This window comes from Anguilla rostrata, chromosome 6 (assembly GCF_018555375.3).
Source record: "Anguilla rostrata isolate EN2019 chromosome 6, ASM1855537v3, whole genome shotgun sequence".
NCBI lineage: Eukaryota > Metazoa > Chordata > Actinopteri > Anguilliformes > Anguillidae > Anguilla > Anguilla rostrata.
Window position 1 is genome coordinate 44,319,712 of NC_057938.1, and position 27,456 is coordinate 44,347,167.

At 49.7% G+C, this 27,456-nt stretch overlaps 1 protein-coding gene across 1 annotated transcript in view; it reads right to left on the bottom strand.

Moving 5' to 3' along the window:
• Window positions 1-27,456, bottom strand: part of rngtt (RNA guanylyltransferase and 5'-phosphatase) — a 97,910-nt gene that overhangs the window by 60,724 nt on the left and 9,730 nt on the right. The window contains exons 5-9 of the mRNA XM_064339935.1: window positions 25,453-25,528; window positions 23,128-23,449; window positions 22,382-22,491; window positions 20,165-20,266; window positions 4,083-4,218 (exon numbers count right to left, since the gene is read on the bottom strand). Coding sequence (XP_064196005.1) covers window positions 4,083-4,218; window positions 20,165-20,266; window positions 22,382-22,491; window positions 23,128-23,449; window positions 25,453-25,528 — 746 coding nt within the window. The remainder of the gene's footprint in view (window positions 1-4,082; window positions 4,219-20,164; window positions 20,267-22,381; window positions 22,492-23,127; window positions 23,450-25,452; window positions 25,529-27,456) is intronic.

A 27,456-nucleotide genomic window follows, 5' to 3' on the forward strand; every position in this document is an offset into this window, starting at 1 on the left:
CCAGAGTAGCCGAGCATTCCACGAAAACCTCCAATCAGGCCGGAGGAGCGCGAGCGTTCGCACAAAGCGCGAATTGGGGCCTAGGAGCCCAGCGTTGTTCACAAAGCACCAATTGGGGGTGCGGGGCCAAGCTTTATCACAAAGCTCCAATCACACCAGTACAGCGGAGCATTCTAGAAGAACTTCAATCAGATCAGAGTAGCCGAGCTTTGTAAGAGAATTCCAATCAGATCTGAGGAGCTAAGCGTTCCCACAAAGCTCCAATCAGGCCAGAGGAGCCGAGCATTCTACATGAAAAAAAAAAAATTCCATTCAGACCAGAGCGGCCGAACAACCTCATTACACGCCAATCAGACGAGAGCAGCTGCACATTTTGGCACTTCCAATAAGGCCGGTGGTGCCATGCAAATGTTCTACTGTATCTCTAAAGAGTGCAGGAGCCTGAGGTAAGATCAGAGAAGGGGGGGGGGGGGGGGGTGTGGAGGGACACAGACAAAGAGCTTTTATCTATTATTCACAACTGTCACTGTGAAAAAAAAAAATCAGGTGTGTTTAAGCAGCCCAAGTCTGGGACATCGCTCAGTGTCTAACGGCTTCTGTTGGTTGGGAGGGAGGACACAGCCAAACATCTAGATCTTAAGTCAGTTGGTCATCCTTCTATACATCACTTACTTCTAGGATTATTAAACCGTGACACTTTGATATATTTACTCTGTCAGGGAGATAAATATTGAGCTCCGCAGTCTGAGGGAAAAAGAATAAGGCAGCGCTGTGGTTAAAGCACTGCCATGAGCGAGCGAGGTTAAGTCTCAAATGCAGTGCGGGTTATTGGCTTTTTAAAAAACGGCTGGGAAGCATTAATCATTTCTGCATTAGCGAACCCAAAATGAAAATCGCGGCGACCGACAAGGCTGCAGCCCAGACGCACCCCCCCACCCACCCCCACCGAGGAATTCAACAGATAGAACGCACCCCCCCCCCACACCCCCACCGAGGAATTCAACAGATAGAATGCCACCCCCCCCACACCCCCACCGGAATCAACAGAAGACACACCCCCCCCCCCCCATTAATTTATCGCGCAATTAAAAGCAGTAAACTTCTAAAAGATTGCATTAACAAATTATACATGCCCAAGTGAACTATACTGAACGGTAAAAGCTTTGGAGATTAAAATGCTAAATAACACCTGTGCTCTGTGATCAACATGTAAAGGGAACTTCACCCCAAAATAGCAATCACTCGAGATTTATGCGCGGCACGCGTGAATAAGCAAAAGGGGGGGACCGGCTAAATGAAGAATAAGAAGCTAATTTCGGCTGCCATCGAAGGCCCGCGTCCAGAAGTGACGGATTAAAACGATCCCGCTGCGATTTCTGCCGAAAAATTCACGGAGTTTTGATCCTTCGGAACAAGGTATTAAAAAAAGGAAATATTTTAAAAAAAAACAAAACTAAAAAAAAATGAACGGTGAGAGAGAAAGCCAGGAGAACAAAGCCAGCGCACCTGCTCCCAGGGAGCGGGGCTTCAGATCTGGCTCCAGCTTCAAGAGCGGGCCCCTAATGGGGGCCAAAGATTAGGCCGCCCCCCGCCTGCCAGAGGAGCAGAGCTCCTCACAGCAGAACTGAGAGAGAGAGGGAGGGGGTGGGGGCTTATCGCAAATTCGAAGCAGGCCCAAAACGTGCCGCCAACAAAGCCTGAAAGGAACGCGACCCACCGCTGAAGTTCACAGCGACGGCACCGAAACTCACTTTAATTTGAACGTGTTTCTGGTCAAGGGGGAAAACAAAACTGAGCAGAGTGAAGATGCACCGTCTTTGAGTGACCTGAAGAGAGATCTTACGTAAGTGAGGCAAGAACAGAATGCATATTTTATGAAATGAGCCAGCTGGGTTAATCTTTGGACATCACTGGCTCTCTGAATTCCAGAAATTATGAACCAACGCTTATAAACTTTGATCATTTTCATCTGCCTCGAATTCTTGTCAAATAATCATCCGTTTCAATGCAGGCAGGTTATGTTGACAGGTAGAACAGAAATAGTGATTCATAAATAGTTCTGGCCTGCACCCTCATTGATTTTGGATTCGCTGCATTAAAGGACCCGACTCAAAAGTATGACGGCAGTGTCCAACTTCGAGTATGATCCCATAATCCTCGGTTTCCGGGATAGCCAGCCAGACTTCTAAAAAGAAGTGGGACAACGACTCCATCAACCCGCACACTAAAGCTTCCTACCTTCAAAGTGATTCAGAGCGAATAGGGTGAAATCTCACCTCAAGCACATCAAAGTATAGCACCCACCTGGGTGAGGAGCGGCAGCCATTTTGCAACAGAACTTTCGACACACGTTAGTTTGGATGGAGGGAATTATTAGAGCTCAGGTAGCGAGGGAATTATTGGGCTGGGGGATGAATTACTGGGGGGATGACTTGGTAACCATTACGTTGACCAAGCCAGTTTGGTAACTTTATTCTGGCTCCTCCGGGCTACCCGTCAACAGCGCACAGGCTACAGATCTCGAGCGCACTCCTACTGTTCATTCATTGATTTATTTGATAGGGACAGTGGGCAGCCACTTTGCTGTCCCAGAATTAGCTATCAAGCTAAATTTCATCTGTTGTCCCTAGGCAGGTAACAGGCTACCTACTGTTCCAGGTATGACTGCACTGAGGGACACAGAGCGACCCAAAAAGGACCAACGGTAGGGAGGCTTGCTCCAGTCTCTGCTGGGGAACAGGGCCACAGGGAGCAGACAGACAGGTTTCAGAGAGGTCTGCGCGCCTCGATAAAAACTCCTGCACCTCCACCCGCTCCGGCGCCTCAATAATTCAAGCACGTTTCCCACTTTTATACCGCTGACACAATATCATAAGATTTTGGCTCGCCACAAAAGAAGCCATTTCCCCGTCCGTAAATCAGAGCTGAGCAGGTAGCCGCCGAGCCAGGGTAACGGAAATAGCTCGACGTGAAAAAGAAGCATTCAATTTGGCCCTCCCCTTCGGCTCTCTCTGGTGGCCCTTTCATTCTCCACTCCTTGCTTCGGCAGAGCGATAATGACTTCCATGGAAGGACTACATCCTGACCCCGCAGACAGATGAAGTCCTTATAGGTGCTACCCACCTCAGCAGACTAATTTTAACAGCGGGCTGAAACATCATTACAAGGTGCTGACTGCGAAAAGAAAAAAAGCCCCCGGGGTGGGGGGGGGGGGGGAGAAACCGCGCGGTCCCGTAGAATAATGAACGCGGACGACAACAGATGTTTCTGAAACGCTTTCGGGGCGGTGCCTCGCCCTCGCCTTCGCCTGCCACACATTAAAGCGCGCTCTTGACTGAATACAAAAAAAAAAATGACTCCCAGAAATGACTCCGGAAAAAAAAAAGAAAGAAAGAAAGAAAAAAAAATTGGTTTCAAATGTCAAGATTTGCATAAAAACGTAGCGGCGCAGCCGGCTCGGATTCCGCGGGGCGTAAAGAGATTGAAGATTCACGCTTTTCTGACTCTCTTTAATGAGTCACAATTTTCTTTTTTTTTTTACCCCCCCAAAATCCGAAAGCGCGCCGTGGTGCTCGCGCGGCGGGCCAAGCGGCAGTAAAGCGCGCCTCGTCAGATAAAAGTCACAGCGAATCCGGAGGACGGCCTCCTCATAAGCGGCCCGAGAACCAACCAGCTCAAAGTCTCTCTTCAACACGTTCAACAAACAGGAACAGAAAACTCTTCCAATATCTCCTCTGATAAATCTTCTGATACATTAGCAATTATGGGATACCAAAAGGCAGCCAAAGACTTCAAAAACTCAAGTCAGTGATTCTCCCGTGACTATGCTATATATATGAGGATATGTCTTTGGAAGACAGGAAATGGATGAATATGGATCAATCTTTGCTAACCTATCAGACAGTTGCTGGTACATAAGAGGTTACACTGTCGGTGATGTTGTACCGGACTCCCACAGCGCTTGATAATTTGACAGACGATCTCAGCCAATCGCCTGCAGGTAGGAAGCTGATCTCATGGGTGTGGCATATTGAACGAAGTAAAAAAAAAAAATTTTTTTTAAAAGAAGAACTGTGGCTTACCCCATCCAGTAACGTGTTGGTGAGATGATGTTGAGGTTCCTTCCGGACGGGGAACTCCAGGTTATCTATGTGGAAGACCGAGTTGTCCCTGTCAATCATGTAGACCTCCTTTAGCCCATTGATCAGCATCATGTACCTGCGAGAGAAGAGCAGAGCCTTTTACCCTCGGGACAGAGCCAACGACCGTCCTCTATCACACGTATAAACACGATTATCGCTACAGTACACTCGCATCATCTCCTGCTTGAAGTTAACACCAGCGATAAAACCGTTTCCAGCAACACGGCAGAAAGCTTTGAATTTGCAAGTCTCAGAAAGTTATGACTGGAATCGGCCTTTTTTCGTTCCAGGGAAAGAGGAGGTCGTTTGTGATCATATATGCACACCAGGAGATTTTCAAAGCAAACAAAAATCAATGCAGCCAGCTTGCTTTAAAAAAATATAAAGTTAAAAGATATAAAAACAAAACCGATAACTGAGCAATTGATCTTAATCGACGGGGCCTTAGTCTTAGAATGCGGTGTAAGAAAACATTGCGCATCCGATGAGACTCCTCGAGCCAGGATGCAAACGTCAATCGGCAACACACAGTCCAATCGGAAAAGGCGGGTCGCGGTTCGCGAAGCCGCGGCGAGCACCCGTCCACTCGGTACGCGCGTCTGCTCCCCGCTCGCACGGCAGAATTCCGACGCTTCGAAACGCGAGCAAATCCTCCGCCTCCTCAAAAAAAAACAAAGCGAAAACGCCTCGCGACGTTCGCGCCCGACGACTCCGGGTTCACGACAGGCCGCCGAGAGGGCAGACCTCTAACCGACCGCGGAGGAGAGCTCGCGCGCGGCGTGCTGCGGCAGCAACGCGGAGCACGCCCAGAAGAGCGGATGTCAGATGGGTTCTCTCTGGTCCCGAGGCCCAGAGGCATACTAGAGCTCACTCTCCGTAGCCATTTAGAGGCCGGGAAGATGAGGCTGTTATATAATATTTACCTCAGGGGCTCATCTGAACTCCACTCAGGGCCTGACATTGTGGGAGGGGTCACCGGGGAGGGGGGGGGGGTCGATCTCTTAGCCGCTAGCCAAGCTGCAGGGCACAGTGGTAGATCCCACGAGGAGCTCCTGAATTGAGAGGGATTTGTGGCCAACGTGAGGGTGGGGAGGGGAAGGCATTAGAGGTCCGCGGTGAATCTCCCGCCAACTTTGGGAGGGTCAGACCCGGAGAGGGAATTAGTGTCGCCACCTGCGCTCGGCCAAATCTGGGTCACACGGGACCATCAGAGATCGTGATGGCTAACCAATTCCCGTGCTCCTCCTGTCACTACTGCTCCCTAACTACACGGGGGTTCCGGTTGGCAACAGGTGCTTCCAACGCTTTATAAAAATAAATGTGGAAATCGACAGAACGCCCATTGTCACCGGACAGAACATCCACTACCGCTGGTTTCGTCCTTGAGTGCGTCCCTCCGCGGAAAACCGACAAGAGCAAGCGAATCGGAACGCTTTGACTTCATCGGTATGGAAACCGAACGCTCGAGGTGAAGAATGCAGAGCCGAGGAATCCAGCGCGTCGATAGAATCTGTTCAATCGCGCCCCGCCGAAACGCACTCAGAAACACCCCGGAATCAGGTCCCCACAGGCGCCTTCCGTACACTTACGACCGGCGCTTTCCGCTTTATGAAAGTTCTGCAGATAAGAGAGGTTTGTGTGGATGTTCAATTCTGCTCACAGGCAGTCGGGAAGACGTGCTCCCATTAAAAAAAAAAAAAAGGCTCGAGATTGGAGACCTGACAGTCGCATCACCTGCGACAGAGAGGGGGAGAAAAAGAAAGACAACAGACGTCACCCAAATCCTCGCCGCCGAAGAGTTCCTGCTCTGAATCCTAAGTGCTGTCCATTGGTTCAGGCGAACGCGTTCTGTCTGCAATCTGTGTTTATGCAAGAAGAAACCCTGACAGAAATATTTTATAACCCGAGAATATCATTTACTCGCTGCAAAAAAAAAAAAACAGCAGCTCTGTGAGGAATTTCACATTTCGATGCACCCAAAACTTTTTTAGACACCGAAAACTCTTTACCCTGACAGGAGTGGTGTGAGTACGCGCATCCTCTCTTCCCCCAACAAAGCACGGCGCGTTAATGCCCCGTTCAGCGCTAGCTCCGGTCTTCCCATTCTCTCGTTACCTAAGGTTGATTGCTTTAATCAACGCGCCGCGAAACACACCGGCGCTAATTACTCGCGTCGCCTCCGCGCGCCGCGCAGCGCCGCCGCGCGCCCCTAATTGCGGACGCTCTCCCCGCGTCGCGGAAATTAGCTCGGTGGCAGGCTGCCCGGCGGGAGGCGAGCGCTAGCGAAACGAGCGCTGAGGACGCGCGTGGCGTTTAACGTGGCACGTGGCGCTTCCGGCGTCGGCGGGAGAGACCGCCGGGTCGGACGAGCGGACGAACGATCGTTTAGCCGCCCGCCGTAGGACTACGCCAGGATTCGGAGAGGGAAAAAAAAAAAGAGCAAAGCAAACGTCGTCTTCAAAGGCGAACAAGAACCGTTCAGGAAAAACAGCGAAGGACTGCTTAAACTCGACTGAAAGTGGAGGAGGGGGAGGGGGAGGGGGAGGGGGGGGGGAAATGTGATCTATGCTGGCTGCAGGTTCACTAAGCAACGAGTCCTGCGAGAGATTTGGAGCCGGAGAGGCATGAAATAACGTTACGGGAGGCGAGCGGCGGCAGGGCTTGAGGGGGAGGGGGAGGAGGAGACGAGGCCGGGGGGCGGGTTCGAGGTGAGCAGGGTGTTAAAGGGCACCGAGGGGCTATTCCCTGCAAGATTAGCGCTAGCTCACCACGGGGGGCTGCTGCGTACGAAGAAAGCGTGACCCCTGAGTTAGGAAGTGCTTGCGTCTGGATGGATTAAAAGTCTGTCCACCGCTCTGGAAAAGTCTAAAAGGCTGCGATGTCCTCTGTGCACGACAAGCCACTGCAGTTCCAGCACCACGCACACACACGCACGCACGCGCAAATGTGCCGGGTATGATAATACACCAATTTAACAGATGATCACACAATGATCGCAATCAGGCACTTCCCGGGCGGCTTTACGGAGTGGTACACAGTGCGGCGACAGCGAGGAAGACACGGCATCGGGCACATCTAGATTGGCTCCACATCAGTTAATAAAACATCTTAATCGCGGCGCGGTAGAGAGGGCGGGAAGGTGACCTTGAACTGACTCCAGACTGGCCCGGCTCTTTGTGATAGGCCGATATAGCAGCCCGCCCGACCTCCACCCACCCCCATCCTCCCCCCTCCTTTTCCCACAAGCGGGACCCGGGATCGATACGGAGGCAGGGGGACAAGCCCCGGATCAGCGGCTCCTCGGCCCGGGCGGTTACGACGCGCGGCCCAACGTTCGCGGCGGCCGTTATCGCGCGCGGAGGCGCCTGACTGATTGCGCCGGAGAGAGGGTCCGGGCGCGGCCGTCGAGGCGAAAGCCGGCCCGCCGCCGCCGCCGCCGCCTCGCTGACCTGCGGATTCGATAAGAGGGGCATTTCGCTTTGATGGAGTAACAATGAGCTGGGCTGCGAAGGGTCGAGGGGAGGGGAGGGCGGGGGGGTGCGGGGTCAGGCAGGGGCGGGGCGTTGATTTCATTTGGAAGCGGCTCTGGCTGCGCTGCCTGCCTGCCCGCATGCCCGCCCGCCTCAGTGCCCGGAAAAGCGAAGACGCCTGGCTCCAGCCTTTCGCCGGGAGAAACCGCGCCGTAAAATCGCCGCCGTCGCGGAAAACGGGAGATCGGAGGCATCAAAAGCAGAGAGCCTCCTCCCGTCGTAAAAACTAGAGACCTGCTGACGGGGAGGCAGGTTTTTAATTATTAATTTTTTTTCCGGAGATCGGAAAAATGGATCCCTGTGGTTTAATTGGCTGCGTAATGGCGTCCCGTCCATTTCTGGCTGGGGTGTGGGGAGGCGGCCTGGCGTGCATTGTAGAGGCGGGGGCTGCGTTTTGGCAGACGCCAATGGGGCGGGGGATCGAAGGCGGGGTAGCTCGATATTCACGGCACAGCGCTTTGAGATCTTTGAAGGCGAGGCGCTACATCCCCCCCCCCCTCGCACGTCTCCGAACAAAGAAGACTTGCCCGAGGAGCGGCGGCCCCTTCATCGCCGTCTTTAAGGGGCCGGTCGTCCACGGACCTCTCCACAAGCACTTCGGCCCTAATGATGTATGAGGAGGCATCGGGAAGGCTTCGACTCCGCTGAGAAGAGCATGACGAGGATCCCCTCTCTTCTGCCGGTCCGGACCGAATTTAGCTTTTCATCATTACTGCAGAATCCGCTGGCATAACTCAGCTAGGTGGTCAATTAGAATTATGCTGTGGAAACGCCAAGCCTGTACATTAACACCCACGTACTGACACAGTGCCTTTTCCGAAGTAAAGGGCGTAGCTCTTATCGCAACAAGTCCAAATTTGTAATCATATTCCAAGCTTGGGTAAGCGTGGCAGATATACGACCGTACAATAAAATCAGAGCGGCAAACCCGACGGATGATAGGCTCGCCGTAAAACACCGCGCTGCGGTTAATAAATATTTGCGGGTTTTGTTATGCGACGGAAGGACATTTTACGGGCGAGGAACTGGCGAGGTCAAGGAAGGCCACAAATCCTGCAGCCATGGAAACGTCAGACCTGCGAAAGAGATTCGGAGCGCGGCGGCCGCAACGCTCACATTACGATCCCGACAGGACCCGATATGCAGTTAACCAAAAAAAAAGGCCCTTCTCATTGAGATCCAATATTTCACAAGTGATTTAACAGCAAAGCGGAAAAGACAAAGATTGTGAAAAGAACATCAGAGTCCTGGTAGACTGCGGGGCTTGAGATAAGCGTGACGCTCGAAAGCTGGAGCATCAATTGGCCTCCGCTGTCTCTCCTTTCTGTGGGCTGCGAGGGGGGGGATGGGGGGGGGGTCGATCAATCGCTCTCTGGCAGGACCTCAAGAGAGATCACTTCAGCCTCTTTCCGAGGTATTCTAACCGCTCGGTCTGAGCCGGCCGGCTCGTAATTTCAGCCGCAATGTTTATCTTCTGTTTTTATGCTTGCAAAGAGCAATAACAACACTGCTCAGGTTCTCTGCGCAATTCCAAAGGACAGAAGATATCACGATCTCGCAGTTCTACTGTTCCGTCGAGCACAACCCAGGACCGGCGATCATAAATACAGAATTATTCAGATCGCGTTTTCCATTTCGTATTTTACAGATCTTTGTCCGGGCATGCGCACGCTTCCTACTTCAAAAAGAGCTCAGGTTTAGTCACACTCAAATGAGCACATCTTCCCAGCACATATTTACAGGACAAGGACATTTTTCACAGCGCGATATAGAGTGGATCAAGTGGGAAAAAAAGTAAAACCGCTTTCAAATAATCAAAGGCTGTTGTCTCGTTTTAAACTGGTACCCAGTGAAATCACCTGGGCTTGTAACTATCCAATTACTTTATCCAATTACTTTCATTGCTTCACACAAGTAAAACACAGACAGAAGGTTTTAAGTACATTTTGTTGATATAAATGAAACATCAACCAAACATTCCGTCTTGCTTCATGCTGTGTTGTTGACATGCACACCATTTCAGACCAACTTTTATTTGTCCTATTTATAGTCCCAACGAAATGTAAAAGCCAACACTGATGTTATGGCAACTGAATGCAATACAATCATACATTTCTTGAAGATGTTAAGAGTTTGTCTGTGAAAAACATGAATGCAATGATTGATTATGAACATTTACAGTTGTTGGATATCATTTTAAGGTAAAACATTGCTTTGGATGCAGTGTAATAACTTTCTTTAATTCAGACTTTTCAATGCTCAAAAATACCCATTTGCACTTCACAACAGACATACTACTTACAATGGAAAATGTACAGGCCCTCAGGAAAACCTTCCAAACATGCTTATCTAAGCAATATGCATATGCATGAGGTCACACAAGCATCAAGAACAGAGGCACACGTAGATACCGTATTAGAAAAAAAAGGCTCTTATTGTGATACGGGAACCTGTCAGCGAATATCACGCTACTATTTTGGAACTCTTAGCACCGCGTCTTCCACGAAAGGCTCGTATGCGACAGTTTACCGCCCACGGCGCCGCGGTCTGTCCTGACCGAAGGATACCCTGCGTAGGCTAGCAATTCTGTTTTTCCTCTACTGAGCCGCCAAAGTGCCGATAGAAAAAGCACCCAGCCAGCGCCTTCGCCAGGCGACCGTAAAAAAAATAAAAAAATAAAAATGACCTAAGTTAATCTGCGAAAATCTACAGATATTGAGCCTCGTCTTGGAGAGGTATTGGAAAATAACGTCAGAGCCTCCATCTGTGCTGGCTTTAGGGGAGCCGCACGCCACGGTTATGAAAAGCCCGAGAAACCCATGAGGGAAATAAAAAGGGCACAGTCACGCAGGCAGAAGCCGAATGTCTGCCACGCGCAAATTATTTCATGCATCAATACTTCTGGTCCCAGGGTTCCTGCGCCGCCAAGCAAGCAAAAAAAAAAAAAAACGACCTCCGTGTCGAACCCGTTACTTTTCGGGCTTGCTGCTCCCGAGCGCGGACAAACCCTCGGGCTGAACTTAGACGTTTTCAGCCGAATGCCGTCGAGAACGCCAGGCCTCCCCGAGCACCAACGCAGAGGCGTCTCCGAAATCTATCGAGCGAAAGGAATCGCACATTTGCCTGTAACTCGCCCTCGTTTCCCTTCAGAGAGGGACTTTTTCGAAACAATAACAGCCAGCAATTGAAGTTTATTTATTTAATTTTTCCAGCTGTCATCTTAATCTGCCCCATTGTCCTGATTTGCACTTAAAACTCTGGCCGCCTGCACAGGAAACTTCCTACACTGTTCCTGTGTGACAATCTCTGGGGAAAAACAACAAAGCAATATTCCACCCCTGAAGATGGACAACATCCCATTCATGGCTTTATATCGAAACAGCAGAGATCCACTTGAAAGCACTCCTAATTTATTGGGTCATAACCAAGTACTGATATGGGACACACTGCGTGTCCATCTTGGATCTCAGTTCGTACTCGATTGTCAAAATCCAGACTCAAGTGGGCCATCTGGCTCAGGTGCTGGACTTCTACCCTTCATAAGAAAGGCAACAGGAAGGTTGCTCATTTGAAAAATGGAATTTCCCATTTGGATAAAGTGGAAAAACAGCAGCAAGTGGTGGTAAGAGCTAGGCACTTTCAATCCATATTTAAACAACCAACAGTCAAATGTTTTTTTCTCCTTAAGAAAAAGCAGGTTTATTATGAGTATGGAGACAGGCCTAGACAGCTTCTGTCATTCAAACTAAAACAGGTAACATGTAAGGCATCTGTAGAGGCCCATTGGCTTCAGTGAGAAATTAGGTTCTCTAGTCTGGTTTGAGAAAATGAAGGACGCTTCGGAGTTCATAGAGAAATTTAAACCTCCAGGACTTTGGGATGGGATTTCTGCTATTCACAGTCCACGTTACCTTCAATGTACAAACCTTAACCCAATCCATAAATTCAAGAACACATCCCAACAGCAGCTACTCAGGTCATATTTTGACACTAAACTGCCATTCAAACCAATAAGATATTTATATCCATGCATGGCAACAGATAGATCTGTAAACTGAAAAACCTTTAAAGGGTGAGCACGACACAACGGCATCCCCCAAAGATATTGGACCAGTGGTTTTACATTTAATTAAGCTGAAATTGTTGTTAATATGGCTAAAGATTTGACAAATTGACCCCTCCTGACAGAAACACCTAAAGCTACGCCAGAAAATGACTTCTGTGATGCGTGACATAATAGGCGGACATAATAAGCTCTGCTATTATACCTTTAAGTTGAAAAGATGGCAGAAATGGACAGCATTGAAATATTTGATTCTGAATCAAAGGACATTATCAGTGACTCAGACGAGTCTGTACAAGACATAATTGCTGATCCTGACAGACTACCGCAATACAGCTGTTCAGGTTTTAGCCAGAGGAGATCAGAGTGAGAGGATTCTTCCCAAAGCCAGCAACCAGAGTGCTTCTAGGGAAATTCGATTTTTAGCCATCTTGCCCAGATTCATACCAAGTGATACCACGTGATTTGATCTTTCAGGGCTTATTTCTTGCTTTTATTTCAATAAAATTATGTTTATTGATGTTGTGAATCATAAAATAGGACAACTTTGGCTGGTGTAGTCCATTTTTTATAATAACTGCCGCTTACCCATTAAAATGGTAGTCAAACAGAATTGCCATCAAGTGTTTTCCCACATCACGCAGTGTATTGCATTCTTTCCGTCAGGGTCACAGGGAAAAGAAGATGTGGACACACATTGTCCTTTGTTTGAGTGACCTGAATAATTGCACAAAGGAATGACATTGCAAAGTGTTTGCCTGTAACTTTGGTGTGTGTGTGTGTGGGTGTGTGGGTGGGTGTGTGTGTGTGTGTCCGTGTGTTCTGGGAAAATGATAGGATGCCTTTGAGAAAAACGCATTGAATCAAACCAATTTCACTGCTCTCACAAGCTGAAGGCATTCTGAGCTGAGAAGATCCACAGAGACAGTGGGGGGATGGTGAGCACTTTCCCAGAACACTTGCAGTTTAGCCTGTACGCAAAGCTGCCTCTTCTACCATCGTAAATACTAGCCGGTGCCTCATAACACCTACCACTTGCGTCTTCAAAATCCGTTATAATCTCATCTCTTAAGCGTAAATTAGCATAATTTAACTCCCCCCTATAGGACTGGACCACTTACTAACCACTGTCGCAGTCTTTCAGACGCACTGTAACCATTAGCAAGATTAAAAAGGGAACTAATCTCATTAATAGGAGCATATGCAACTTCAAAACATGATACAAAATGAACCAATTACAATGGCGTGCGCTCAATGCCTGGCTTTAATTACACGCTTGATTTATGAAAATAATACAGCACCTGTTATTGTCCTTAAGAGATGACTTATCTGGCCAGATATTACAGCTGGTTCATCCGCGGAATTCATGCGCGCATAATCGGTATTCGGATGGGACCGTGTCCCAGTTTTCTCCTACATGACCAGACCGTCTAACGGCCAAAGATACCAGACCGTCTCAAACCGTAAGTGCTCCTAATTACACGCCGCAAGTGCGTCTGCATCGTAGCTGCTCGCTGTCCACGTTCCAAGAAATTTCAGAAAATTCCCCTTTAACAGGACACAGACCACCCGTGCACACCGTATACTGATAGGTGTGCCTCGCCACTGAAACAAAGGCTTTTAATTTCACATCCCATTCATTCCCCAAGGCATGTACGCACATGCGTGCGCACACGCGACAATACATAATTATATGAATAATTCTGGCATTATCGCAACAACAAACAGCACACGGACACATCTCCATCTGAAAAATCGTATTTCATAAATAATTGAGGTTTTCAGAAAGAGGAAAATTCTGTTTTGCAAAAGATCACACCGACACGTCGTTCCATTATCTTTTAAATTGCTTTTATAATACGACCGACGTGCTTCCAGTCATAAACATAAAAAAGGGAAATAAAGATGAAGGAAAAATGTTCAGCCTGCCAAAAACACAATGTCCTTCAGACAGAAGGTAATGTTCTAGAAATGTATGCGTGCTCTTAATGTGGACAAACTTCCGAGAATGTGTCTCTCAAAGGTAGATGCAAGGCTCATTACCTGCATTAAACCCAAGGCCAACACAGATTCTAATAATAAAATATATATATATATCCTCAACATGCTGCCCGTTCCTGCAGTCAGTGCTCAAAGCCATTCTGCATATTCTGAACTTCTCGCAACCTTCAAAGGATGCAAATTCAAAAAGCCCAATTCTGCCATTAAACTTACAACCTGGGTAATGGCGAAACCACGGTGAGTCATTTAAGGCCCATTTGAGAGGAACCCAAAGGGTTTTCTGATTCGTATGCTGCTCCAACATTCAAAGGAACCGGGAGGGAGAGAAAAGATGAACAGCGGACCCCCGGCGGAAGAAGGTTAACTTTAGAAGGCCATGACATCACCAGGTGACATCTGCTTTGTAGAGTGGAAGCGAGGCACAGTTGCTCTTTGGAACAACCACCCCCCCCCACCCAACCCTGGGCGGCGGTAAGAAGCTTAAGATCTCCACGGCGATGAGATCCCACAGGGCGTTAAGTGCGTCAATCTCCCAACCCGACGTGGTAGCAGAACCGAATCCGCCAACGCTCCGTGAACTTTAAATACCCCATTAATGCATTTATTCCTTTATTCCTTCAGTTCAAATGATATATTCCCCCCTTACATCACGCCCGCATATGTAGCTGATATGACTACAGGGGGCATACAAGACATGCGTTCTGAGAAATCAAACGCCAGGAAGTTTAAAAAAAAAAAAAAAAAAAAGCGTATCGCAGTCAGGTTGCCGGGGTCCGAGGACGTAGCCGCGAGAAGCGTCGAGCGATCGAAAGCGCGGCTGATGCCGTCGGGACCAGCTTTCGGGAGATAAACAAATACCTGCAGGCCGGCGATGCGCTCTAATCAAGAAAATCACAGCAAACAGCTGTGACGCGCCAGCTCTTTAAAAGTCTGTAACATTAAGACAATTCGCACGCAGAAAGTTCCCTGAGGTTAATGACAGAAGCTTCTCGATAATCAGAAAACCTGAGGTCCGCAATGGAAGAAACCCACGGCGGAAAATACAAACTGATTGCCACCTGTTTGTTTGAAAGGAGGGGAGAGGCGCGGAGCAGCCGGGATATATGGGATATGAAAGGCATGTCAGGCTGCGCCGGCTAATTATCCACAGAGAAGGGAGCCCGGGCCCATCGATTCGCCGCACGGGGACGGGAGAGGTGTCATCACCTCCCCCCTGTGCGTTCACCCATATGTCCACCTCCTCCTGGGGGGGGGGGGGGGGGGAGCTACTGCAGGTGCAACCTTCAGGTGACCATGACACCCGCATGTCAATGCGTTCCGCCTCAGGCTGCGTTCGCTGTTGCCACGGCAACAACAAGGGTCGTGTTCCCGGAGTCGCAGTCAGACTTGTCTCCAGTCGCGGTGCAGTTATTTTTAAAAAGCGTTGACGCGATGGGGAAAATTAAGGGCATATAAATATTATTCAAATAAGACAGTTAAATGATTGGCACCTTTCAAGATCTCGTTAACTTCCAGTCCACTTCCAATTTCCACTTTCATTTTTCTACAGGGATAAATTATAGGTTTGGCAACAAACTATTTGCATCCTACATTCTCTGTTTTTCAAGAAGGCTGAAATGCTTAATTTAACTCAAATGGCCAATTCATTTATACATATCCATGACAAAAGAAAAAATAGAGACCATAAACATAGGCTATGCTGAGTAGTATTTTATCATAGAGTGATGATTATTACTAAAGTCTGCATCCAGTGGGCGTTCTGTTGTTAGCACTCTTAGAGTACAATTTACAGCAGTAGTACACACCACTACGCTAACTTCCTAGTTTGGTAGGTTTCCATTTTCAGCTAATGTGAACCATCATAAATTTGGTCACATAAAAAGCAGGCCCACTGAAAAACCAATGGTGTGCACAGGGAGAATCCAACAAAATGGCAAAGACTATTTACTGGGAGTTCACAAAATAAAAGTTAATGGCTAAGCTAAACACCTTATTAGTTATAAACTGCTTGTTTCGAAAACGACTAGGAACATAGCAATGTTCCTCTACTCAGACGTGAACCGTTACTAAGCAGAACAACGATGACCTAATATTTCGAAAGAGTTAATGATTTTGCAATGAACAACTGACAAGATAATTACTTCGAGTAAGTAGCTGCAGAGCTGGATAGCACTAGCAATATGTTAAGTAAAAGTTTCTGAGCAATGTACCATTGAATGAAAATTACTGCATCTGACAGAGGGTGTTAACTTGATATACTTTTTAGTTGTAAGAACAGCTGAACCAATAGATTATTTCAGTGCTGTGAAAACCTTATTCTGACGAATCACGGCTACACAGTCACGGCTTTGGGCCAGTCAGAAACACGCTTTGAAATGGATGCATATATGGGAAACCTAATGGCTTCACCAACGATTTGTGCCTGCACACTGAACAGCGACGTCGAAGAGGAATTCAAGAGAGTACGTGCTAAACCACAAGTAACAGAGGGTGTGTAAAACGTGTTTATGCAGGAAGGTCATTCTGGACTCCCAAATGAGACAGGTCCCTCCCTTCAATATCAGAGATCGACTGGACGCAAGCATCCAAGCCGCCACTATGAGCTATTATCCAGCATTTGTCTTGTTGTTGCAAGAATACAATGTTTTTAAGAAACTCACACACACACCAATGCAGAGAAAAACCGATACGATGTATGAGCTCATGACAAAACCACTGTGAAGTAAAGGGTAAAAAAAAAAAAAAAAAAAAAATGAAAATACAAAAAGGTAATCCAGCTGAACAAGACGCCGCTTTTATGAAACTCCCCGCAAATGAGAAAGAACGGCGCAGGCGGCGTTATGAAAACACCGCGCTTCCCCTCTAGGGTTCTCTTCCTTCTGTTTTTTTTCTCTCTAAACATCATCAGAGGAGACGTGCCGGAGGATCAGATGGAGGAGCGTGGCTCGCGCGGGGGTTTTCATGGGAGGGAGAGGGGGAGAGAGAGCGGTGGGCGGCCGGGCCGGCACTGCGGGCACGCCCACGCTCAACGTGACCGGGGGTGGGGGAGCCGCTTTCGACGCGTAACGAGCGCATCGCCTTCCTTCTAGAAAGATCCGGGGCGGCTTTCTTGCCGTTTTCTGCGATGGAAAAAAAAATCTAATCCGGTGGATTCCCGGCCTCTCGGACTGCGGTTCGGTAGCGCTCGTGAGGCACAGGGCTCGCTTTCCAAACCGGCCGCATGGAGGTGGGGGAGACGCCAGGTCCACCGGTTCAGTGACCAGGACATGTACCATGCAGCGTATATGTACAGTACTACTACCAGACATTCTCACAGATGCACTACTAGCTACACATAGAGACCAACAAACCCACACACACACACACACACACACACAAATTTCTACCCTCAGAGAATATTTCAGAACTGACAATATCAAAACAATGCAAACAGAATAGCAATTAACCTTGGGAAAATAACAGGGAAGACTAACAATACCCCCAAATAGAGAAATAAGATTGAAACCAACAAAAGAAAAACAACAAAACTGTCTCTGAAACAAAACGCTCTTCTAAGTCTCAAAAGGAATGCTAATGACCGTGGAGTCCTTATGACTGTGCGCTATTATTCAAGGTTCTGTTTCCACCCCACCTTTTTTCTTTTTTTGTCATCAACTGTTTTTCTGTCTCCGCCCCATCTGAGGCCTAATGCTCCCCGCACTGCTCCTGCTCACCTTCGATATTCACCGTCTTCAGAATCAACGCAAACATCTCGGTTTCTTAGCTTCGTTTTCTTAATAATTCCTCTCTCCGGGGTTTTCGAACCTTCCCCCCCCTCGCTGATATTTGCATTAGGCATATTGCCGTTTATTACGGGCGAAAGAGGGGGGGCCGTGTTCTCACAAGTCACCTCTAATACCTATATCTATTTATATGACATCCCGAGAGAGGACGTATCGTACCTTGTTAAAATAATAATAACGATGATGAATTCAACGCCCGAAATGTTCAAGGGTCCTTTCCATTCGACAGGGTCAAACCGCGCCCTGTCTGTGTAGCCATCTGTGGCCGTTCGCTGGCTGGCTGGCTCTGCTATGGCCTGGCGTACACGTCAGAGCCTCCGATCTAATCGCTTCATTAGTATGTAAAAATCTCAAACAAACGAGCGCCTTCATTAAATATTTACTCCTGCGCAGAGTATAAAAAGCGTTATGGCGGACCGCCGGAATTTAAAATGGCCGCAACGTTATTATTTTTACGCGCTGTGAGACTGGAACAGGACGGAATGTGACTCTGGGTACTGTTGGGAACACTCCTGACAGTGAAGGAATTGGGGGGGGGGGGGGTATAAAATAACACAACCTGCGAACGGCTCATCCAGCAAAAGCGCTGTGATGTGACTGAGATAACCCGGATAGACTGAGACGATGTTCTCATATCTATCGCACTCGACAAAGTCACGTTTAAAAAAAACCTTCTCGGGAGCTGGCTACATCTCACGGAATTTCTTTTAATGAGAATGCGGTGAGTGATCACCTTAGGTCAGGCATTCTGACGAGCAGAGACGATTCATTAATATAAGAAGGGAGCGGCTAAACTTAGTAGATGCACAGTGTTTCCCCGCCAAGACAAACTTGTTGAAAGTTTACTGTATGGCTGCTGTTCTAATGTGAGCCAAAATGGTGGTTCATTACTTCAAGTTACCGATGATCACGGAACGTTGCAAGAGTGAAACTTTTCTTTTACGGTACAAACCCACGTAAGCCCACGATTCAGAAAATAAATAAGCTCAGTTGCCCCCCCCCCCAGATTGTGTGAAATTGCTCTGTGGTGTACAACGAAATAAGAAACCGTGGTTCTGGTAATGACAAAAGTATAACAACCACATTACAGAAATGAGTGCACTTTATATATATCAGAGCTAAATAAAGAGACTGTGCTAGCCCTCTAAGAGCTGAAGAAACATCGTAGAAAGACATTAAAGAGACATGCGGTCCAGATTTGGATGCGTGCTACATCCTGCTCCAGAGTGGTACTCAGGACGTCAACGTCTCTGCTTTGCAGCGCCTCACTCCCCAATATACCCGCTGCACATCGGACGGCCTCTCACCCGTCCATTAAAACGCCTTTAACGGGCAGCGCGTTCGCCCACTTTGTCTTTTATCATCGCTCTTTACGAGCTCACCTTGCCCCGTTCCCCGCCTCGCCCCAGTAATCACCGCAATCTCTCCCGCGTGAGATCGGGCGTTTCGGAAAACCGGGCTTCGGCTAGCGTTAGCGTCGGTTGAAGTCACCGTGACCCAGGCCGCTCTGCCCAGACTTCCTTCATTCAACTTCAAGCGCCGTTACCTCCTGTCTCTCTCTCTCTCCGAGAGATATACCGTCTCGCCATTATCCCGGCACTTAAGTGAACAACCTACAGTGCTGATAGCCGATACGTGCGAAACGCGCTGTGTGGCGAACACCAATGGGCAATTTCCGACGTTATGAAGACAACAGAACATAAACCAGCCCACTTGTGCGTGACTAGTCTGGGCTCTGGACCGACGCACCGAGAACTCAGGTATAGCTTACCTACACGCAGAACGGATTCATTAGTCATCGAGCCATTTCCATACCGAAGGGGAAGAGTGAAAAGGAGACTTGCGACACCCCACCGCCCACCACCCGGGGAACGCATTAGTAATTCAAATGAGGCCGCGGATGAAGACGCGAGCCTGTCGAAGCTTCAGAGCCGAAAGGGACGGGCTCGGGAGCGTGGCGGCGTTTCTGAGGGAAGGGCCCTCCCGCCGCCCGCGCGCCGCGAGGCGTGGCGCTCGCCGGAGGAGGCCCGCCACGCCGCTCCGCGGTCTCCCCCTCACAGTACCCCCGCTCCGGCGTCTCGCCGCAGCCCCCGAACCTCGGCGGAATGAGAGGCGGAAGGGGGAGGCGGCGGGACGCTTTTGTCATGCCGCTCACATCCTCTGCCCAATGAAGCCGTAGATTACTTACCGCGGGGAGTGTAGGAAAGCGGAGGGGGGGAGGGGGCGTGGGCGGACCGAAACTTTGAGCGTTCCTCAAGGCGCGCTTGGCTAAGCGCGGGGGCGGGGGGGCAGGGGGCGGGCGGGGCTAATCCAGCCCAGTCTCTAAACACGTTCACCCCCCCACCTTCCCCCTTCCCCCTTCCGAGCCAATTTGAACCGTAGAGGGTTATTGATGATGAAGGGAATTGCAACAGTCCATTCAACAAAGGGACAATTCTATACTGGTATAACAGTGAAAGATAATGGAAAAATAGGGGAGTGATTCCGTTGGGGAATCCGGGTTGAAGAGCAGCCAAAATGGGGAAAACGGATTGTGGGATGCCAGGGACCGTAGACGCCCGGGTTAAATCACTGAGGTTTCTCGGTCCGTTTTGCACACAGATAAAATGATTTTAATCAGTTTTTTTTTTTTTTTTGCCAACTCACCGGGTGCCGTCAGCCTTCCAGCTGACCTTGTAGGCTTTCTGCTCCAGAAACTGCAGGTTCCTCCTGTCCATGGACACCGGCTGCGCACCCGGGAACCCAGACCTGGAACGCACGGAAAAACGCGGTTCTGAGAACGCAGCACGACGGAGTCACCTCAGAGACTTCCTGTCACGTGAGCACAGCATCATCGCCTCAGAGAGCCATGCCATTTTCATCTGAGCCCCCATCACATGACTGCACTTGTATCACCTTTAGAGAACTCCAGTCACATGACCATGGCCTTTTCAGCTCAGAGCCCCCATCATATTACCACACAGGTATCACCTGTCACATGACCATGGCATTTTCAACTCTAATGTGTGTCGCTGACATCATTACCTCGGAAAGGCCCTGTCACATGACCACGGTTGTATCACCTCAGATACTACTATAGACTGGCCAGATGGTCCACTCTTACGTTCCCCTTCTGTCTTCTGTTTTTCTTAACAACAGGAGGCTCCGTTTACCAACAGGAGTTTCCGGTGATATGAACACCCTTTGAAACTCTACTGCAAATTTCAGAAGATGCATCAGGTTGGAATGAGTCAGAGTCAAAGTCAACATAAGGAAGGCAGAACTCTCAATGTTAAGAATACAGAGATGACCATATCGTTAGTCTAGGTATATAGTAATATATTACATATAGCTATCTGTGGTATCACCACAACCAGCTCCTGTCACATGAACATGGTTACTGTCTCAGAGAGCCCCCGTCACATGACCACAGCATTGGAGCCCCTGTCACATGACCACAGGGGTGTATCACGTCAGACTATCGGCTGAACAGTTATTCCAACTGCACTGATAAGGTTGTGTAACCACATCTTTGTGGTGTTGCTTGCTTGTCCAGTGGAAAACAGCTGTTGCTATGCAGGAGGAAAAACAATTTGCTTTTATTTTCACAATGTACGCCTCTCACAAAAAGATTGTCTCGACGTTGTGTGTGCACACAGCAGACATTACGCCCCCTGTCTATAAAGCATTGACCCAGTCCAATCTGAGCACGCTCACTGCTCCCTAAAATCATAATTTCCCCACAGTCTCAGACAACGGGCTTCCAGCGGGAACCACAAATGTCACAAGCTGAAGGAGGCAGCAAGGAATTCTACACCCTCGGGCCTGAAATTCTGTAATGATTTACAATTTAATTCAGACCGTGGCCTCTTGATATTCAAACTGAGATTTGAAACCAATTTCTTCGGCCTCTATTGATGAATGGCCCCTCTAGCACCCGTTGTACGGGCTTAATTATGGTAATGGGAGGCATTTCTGCTGTTAGCCAGTTACAAGAAGCAGGCTAACGGGCTCCCGCTTATTCCTCACTTCTCCTATTGGCCGAGCTTCTCCTTGTGCCAGATACCACGAAGATCCTTCATCAGCTCTTCCGAGCACGTAGCTGCAGACACCCCCCGCAAGCAAAACTGACCTCCTAAGCCAGCTAACTGCTACAGCTGAGAACACCACAAACAAAAGCCCGCGTCTGAGCTTAGCTTCCTCAGACCGTCTTTACACTACAGAGAAAACGCTCCTTTGACAAGCAGTTCACCCAGTGTCTCGGTGCGCTACCCTCTGCTGTGGCGCGGAGGCGTTTCAGTGACCGCGTGCCCCACGCCACTAGTCTGTGATCTAAAGGGGCGTGAAACGCGAACAACAGCGCGAGGACGATCGCGCCTCAAACCGCTTCCGTTCATTTCGCCGGACTAACGAGCCAATCAATCACCTAATCGATCAGCAATCAGCGCCCAAACTTTCTCTCGTCTCGGGCGAGAGACCTCTTTGCAGCTGGTTAAAAGAGACGAAAGACAAAACGATTCAAAATGTCATTTAGTAAATGAATGTAATTATTTTGAATAACAGGCTGCACTGAGAGGTAATTCCCTCTGTGAGTTTTAAAGAATGAAGAATCAAGCAAGAATTTTCTTTTTTTTTTTAAACAAAGATTCATTTTTACGATCTCATTGCTTCTATTATGCTGTTATAATTCTGGGGTGCTTTCCGCAGATGATGTCATCATTGCTGGTCTGAGTTAAACGCACAATCGTCTAGTCTAGACAGCACGCTCTCTGAGCGGCGCCCTGCGACATCTCCGTTCTTAAGGAGCGCTACGTGAAACACGGGCGCAGTTCCCTGATTGGCTGGGGTGTTTAAAATTTTTTTTAAAAGGCGGGATTTGCTCACTTCTCCCATTCGGCGAACTCCTGGCACCTCCTCTGGATCTCCCCGAGCTTGGGTTGAGTGGTGACCTGCGTGACGCCTCTCACCGTGACGCCCTCCAAAAAAATGGCACCCTGAGGAGCGGGGGGTGGGGGGGAGGGGTGGGGGGGGTGGGGTAGAAAGGCGCACACTTGGTCGTTATGGAGACAAACGCTTCCTTGTCTTTCCCTCCATCTCTCAGGGCCCCCTTTTCCAAGGCCTCTGTTAACAAGCATGCAAATTTCCTAATCAGGACACGGGGGCTTTAAACAGCTCATAAATATGAAAAACCCACACTGTTGCTCAAACTCACCGCTTCGCCGTAACCCTTGTTTCCGCGCCTCCGCGCGCTCGCTAACGAGACGCGCGTGTGGTAATTTAATTATTCTTATTAGGGGAATATTCATACGCTTAATGGCCTGCACTGAACGGGGAGGCCATGTAACCGCAATTATGCTCTTGAGTCTGGCTGTCACTGGATGCGCGAAGACTGTGTGTGTGTGTGTGTGCGTGCGTGCGTGTGTGTGTGTGTGTGCGTGTGTGTGCACAGGGACAGCATGCGGACTCCTCTTTGCCAAGATTTCATCTGCAGTCATTAACATATAATTCCCCCGAAAAAGCGAAACGTAGCCTCCGTGATAACACAGGAGCAGATGGGCCGAGGCACCGTTCTCAGCGAGCAGGAGGGACCCTGGGATGTCCCATAATTCCCTCCGCCTCCCCGGGCTCACCATCTTAAGCCGCTCTTTCTTCTTCTTTCCCGGCCCGGTCGCCGAGGAGCTGGGCCCGGAGTCCTGCCCGATGACGTTGACGCGGTCGCCACGGTCGCCACGGTCACCACCGCCTCCGCCTCCGCCGCCTCCGCCGCCGCCACCGCCGCCGTCGTCGTCCTCCTCCCTGTCCTCGTCCTCGTCGAAGCACCAGTCGGGGAGCTGGGGCGGGGCGGGCGCGTCCTCCACGTCGCCGTAGCGACGGAACAGCTCCCTCAGGTAGTCGCCCTTGTAGATTCCCGGCGCCCGGGCCTGGGCGAAGGCGGCCACCGCGGCCTCCACGCTGCGGGACGGGCAGAGGAGACCGAACGTGAGCGCCTGTCGCCGCTTCGCCGCTCGGCGATTTATGGAGTTAATTGAAAACCCCGCCGAGCCGAAGCGCGGCTAATGCAATTTAGCCTTGAGGCATTTCTCTCATTTTCTGAAAAAGTGCTTTTTTTGGATACGCGGCACCAATGATGTACAACGCGCACACGCGGTTATAATAACGCTAATAATCATTTTTAAGACAATGGATGGCCTTCATATAGCGCGGTTCGTCCTCCCCTCGACGTCTCACAGCGCAGGTGAGATATAACCTTGGCGCTGCACAGCCATAATTTGGCCCCCAGAGCGCTCCACATAGATCAACTACAGTGAGGAGGGAGGGATTATATTAAGCCAATTAAAAAGGGGGGCAGGGGGGGGTTATTAAATGGCCGGATTGTGAGAGTCAGGTTGGGGATTCGGCCAGGACACCAGGGAATCCCCCTGGTCTCAGCAGCGAGCGCGACTGGATCTGTAATGACCCTGGTGAGTCGGGGCCTCGGTTTAGCGTTTCATCGGGAAGACATCATTTCCCAGAGCGCCGGGGGCCATTGGCTGGTCCCGCAGACTGCAGAAAAATACAGACAAAATGATGTCACCCAAACGGGCTTGTGAACAGCGTTTTGAAACCGCGGTTTTCGGGTCGCCCTGCTGTACAAACCGGAGCCATAGACTGCGAAGCAGGGAAAAGGGAGGACCCTTATAAGGTCATGTGGTCCGGGCCGGGTGGGGGTCGCCCAATAAGCACGTGAAATACCGCCCAACCCAAATAACAGGCAGTGATGTCCCTGATTCGTCCACTAAATATTCAAATATTGATAAAATGGCCCAATAACTTAACAAAACAATGGGGAGACATTTCACAAAAAAAACACCTACTGTGAATACACGTAACACACAAATTACTGACTTTGTATCTTGACCTTATTGGTACCACTGACTTACATTGAAACGGGTGGCTGAAACAGCTATACTGGGGCCAACCCCACTGGCGCTAGTGAGCAACGCCTCTCAACAAGACCAGGAAGTCAGCTTCAAAAACGAAGGCCGTTCGGTTGGTCCAGAAAGAACACCGCCCCCTACGGGCCTACACAACACTCCTTCAGGCAGCAACTGGGCGTCCCTAAGACTCGGTAGCAGAATGACGCAGCGACACGACCAGCGCTTAAACTCCCCCCGGAGGCCTCCCTTTCAACAGCTAAGCCAGGCCGTCACTGCTTAGCAGTAGCCTTCAGGCAAGCATATATTACACGTATGGCAGCTAACCGCAAGCAGCACAGACAACTGATTTCAAGCTTTGAGCATAAAACCGGAAAATTGCCATGTGCCATACAGCAGGATTAGCAAACTCCAGCGCTGAGCCCTTATAACAGTGCATCGATAGACTCAAGTGTCTATATTAATAAGGTTGAATAGACTGTGCCCTTTTTCCCATTAGCGTTTAGTATAAGCAGCAGCTCGGGATATTGTGCAGGTAGATTTTTTTTTTTTAAATAAACGTTCATCGATTTTTCGCGTTCGTTTGTTTGCCGTAGGGAGGCCGAAGTTACAGACAGTCGTCGAGGACGGCGGGAACGCGCTCTCGGCTGAAAGGGGCAGCGTCGGCCGCGGCGCAGGGCTAAAAGGCACACGCGCTTTCATCATTTCCTGTGAATTACGCGCGGCCTTGGCCGCTCAATATCTGTCCACAGTTTCTCTCCTTCAATGGGCGGAGCGGGATTTTTCTCATCTACCGCTCCCCCGGGGCGACGCAGACCGCCATTTGCAATGTGTGGGGGGGGGACGCGTCCGGGGTCCTGCCCGTTTATTATCGAGCAGAGCGTGCGGACGCGGCTCCGACGCAGACGCATTATCTGACACGGCCCGGCTCGTCTGAAATATCAATGAGCTCGGGACCGGGCCAGGGCGGACACGCCCACCGATCTGTCGTTGGTTGACTGGCAACGCAATCCCGACCGCGACTTTTCCGACCGCTCCTACCTCCAGTCCAACTTCTCCACCAGGTAGGCGCAGATCAGAAAGCCGGTCCGGTTGAAGCCGTGCGTGCAGTGGACACCTGCGGGAGCAAAGGGCAGAGGAATCAGAGAGAACAAAGCTCTGTGTGTGTACGTGTGTGAGAGAGAGTGTGTGTGTGTGTGTGTGTGTGTGTGCAAGCGTGAATGAATGTGTGTGTGTGTGTTTGTGTGTGTGTGCGTGTGCGCACGTATGTGAGACAGTGTGTGAGAATGAATTTAGAAAAATTATAATGATACAAGGGTAGAAATTGGGGATGGTATGAACCAGGCCAGTCAGTTAAAATGAGGAATTGGCATTGTCTGTGAGGGAGGAGCTATCTAATGAAGAGGGGCTCTGGTTCTCTGTAGGGGGCAATGTGGGTCAGGCAGAGCTATAGGGTAGGTGGTAGGGTGCCTGAACTCAATGACCGGCTTTGTTCCTGCTGTTTTGATTTTTGTTGGTTTTGTTGCACGAATGTTTGCTTTGCGTAATCGCTAATAAACACCCTTGCAGCTACGTGCTACGTGCGGCTGCGCCATCTGTTGGACAGTGATTATTTAGTGACAGTGAGTGAGTGTGTGTGTGTGTGTGTGTGTGTGAGAGAGAGAGAGAGAGAGTGTGTGTGTGTGTGTGTGTGTGTGAGAGAGAGAGAGAGAGAGAGAGAGGTGTGTGTGTGTGTGTGTGTGTGTGTGAGAGAGAGAGAGAGAGAGTGTGTGTGTGTGTGTGTGTGTGAGAGAGAGAGAGTGTGTGTGTGTGTGTGTGTGTGTGTGTGAGAGAGAGAGAGTGTGTGTGTGTGTGTGTGTGAGAGAGAGAGTGTGTGTGTGTGTGTGTGTGTGTGAGAGAGAGAGAGTGTGTGTGTGTGTGTGTGTGGTGTGAGAGAGAGAGAGTGTGCGTGTGTGTGTGTGTGAGAGAGAGAGAGTGTGTGTGTGTGTGTGTGGTGTGAGTGAGTGTCTGTGTGAGTGAGTGAGTGAGTGTGCGTGCGTATATGTATGTGTGAGTGAGTGCGTGTGTGTGCGTTTGAGTCTGCATGCATTTGTGAGTGTGTGGTGATGTGAGGAGGAGCACAGGTCATGCATGTCGTGTGTGTTTGTAGGTGTGTAAACAAGTAGTTGTAGATATGTCTGTGTGAGTGTGACAACATGTAGTATTTTAGTGAGTGGATGACACATTTGAGTGTTGTGAGGATATACGGAGTGTGGTGTGATTTGGTGTGTGCAGGGAGAAGTGTTGTATGTGTTGCAGTTGTGCACTGATTGTGAAACTGTGTCTCGAGGCTACGCAGACGGTAACATTCGAATAAGAGCCCAAGTGTTATTCATTAGCTCTAACAGCTCTACTGCTTTCTTTCTCCCTCGTGCTGAATGGGTAATCGTGACTCTCGAGTCACCGCTGTGGCAAATTCGCACAAGATGTACTGCAGCTGAAACCTGCAGGAGAAGTACAACGGGAGAGCTCCGCTGATTGGAGGATCTATCGCCGATGGCAACTGACAGTCTGCGGATGCCTGGAGGCGAGGGCGAGGTCGGAGCGGGGATGGAGTGGGTGAGGAAGGAGGGTGGGGGGGTGGGGTCAGCGGGAAAACAGAGGGCGCTAAGCAGATACGAACCCGCGTCTTAAGGGGACACCTGTGATCGTCGCCCTCAAATTAGAATGTCGCCTTTGCGAAAGGTTACTCGGTCTTTCAACCCTAATGAACGGAGTTCATATTCCGGTATCCTAGCTACGGCTCCCTCATTTACATTCAGCGCAGCCGCCGCACCGGCTGTGATGAGTCTCGGGCCCGCGACGAACGCGGAGGCTTCAAGTGCTCGACTGAAGTTCAAACGGTCTCTAAAGGAGCGGCGCAGACAAATCAGGGGCAATTAATCCACGCCAAACCAGACGGTGAAGTGAAGGGCCCGGTCGACCGCCCGCGGTTCCGCCGACCGCCGCTTCGCACGGAAACGACCGGAAAAGGCGGGAGAACAAAGCCCGGCAGAGCCCCCCGTT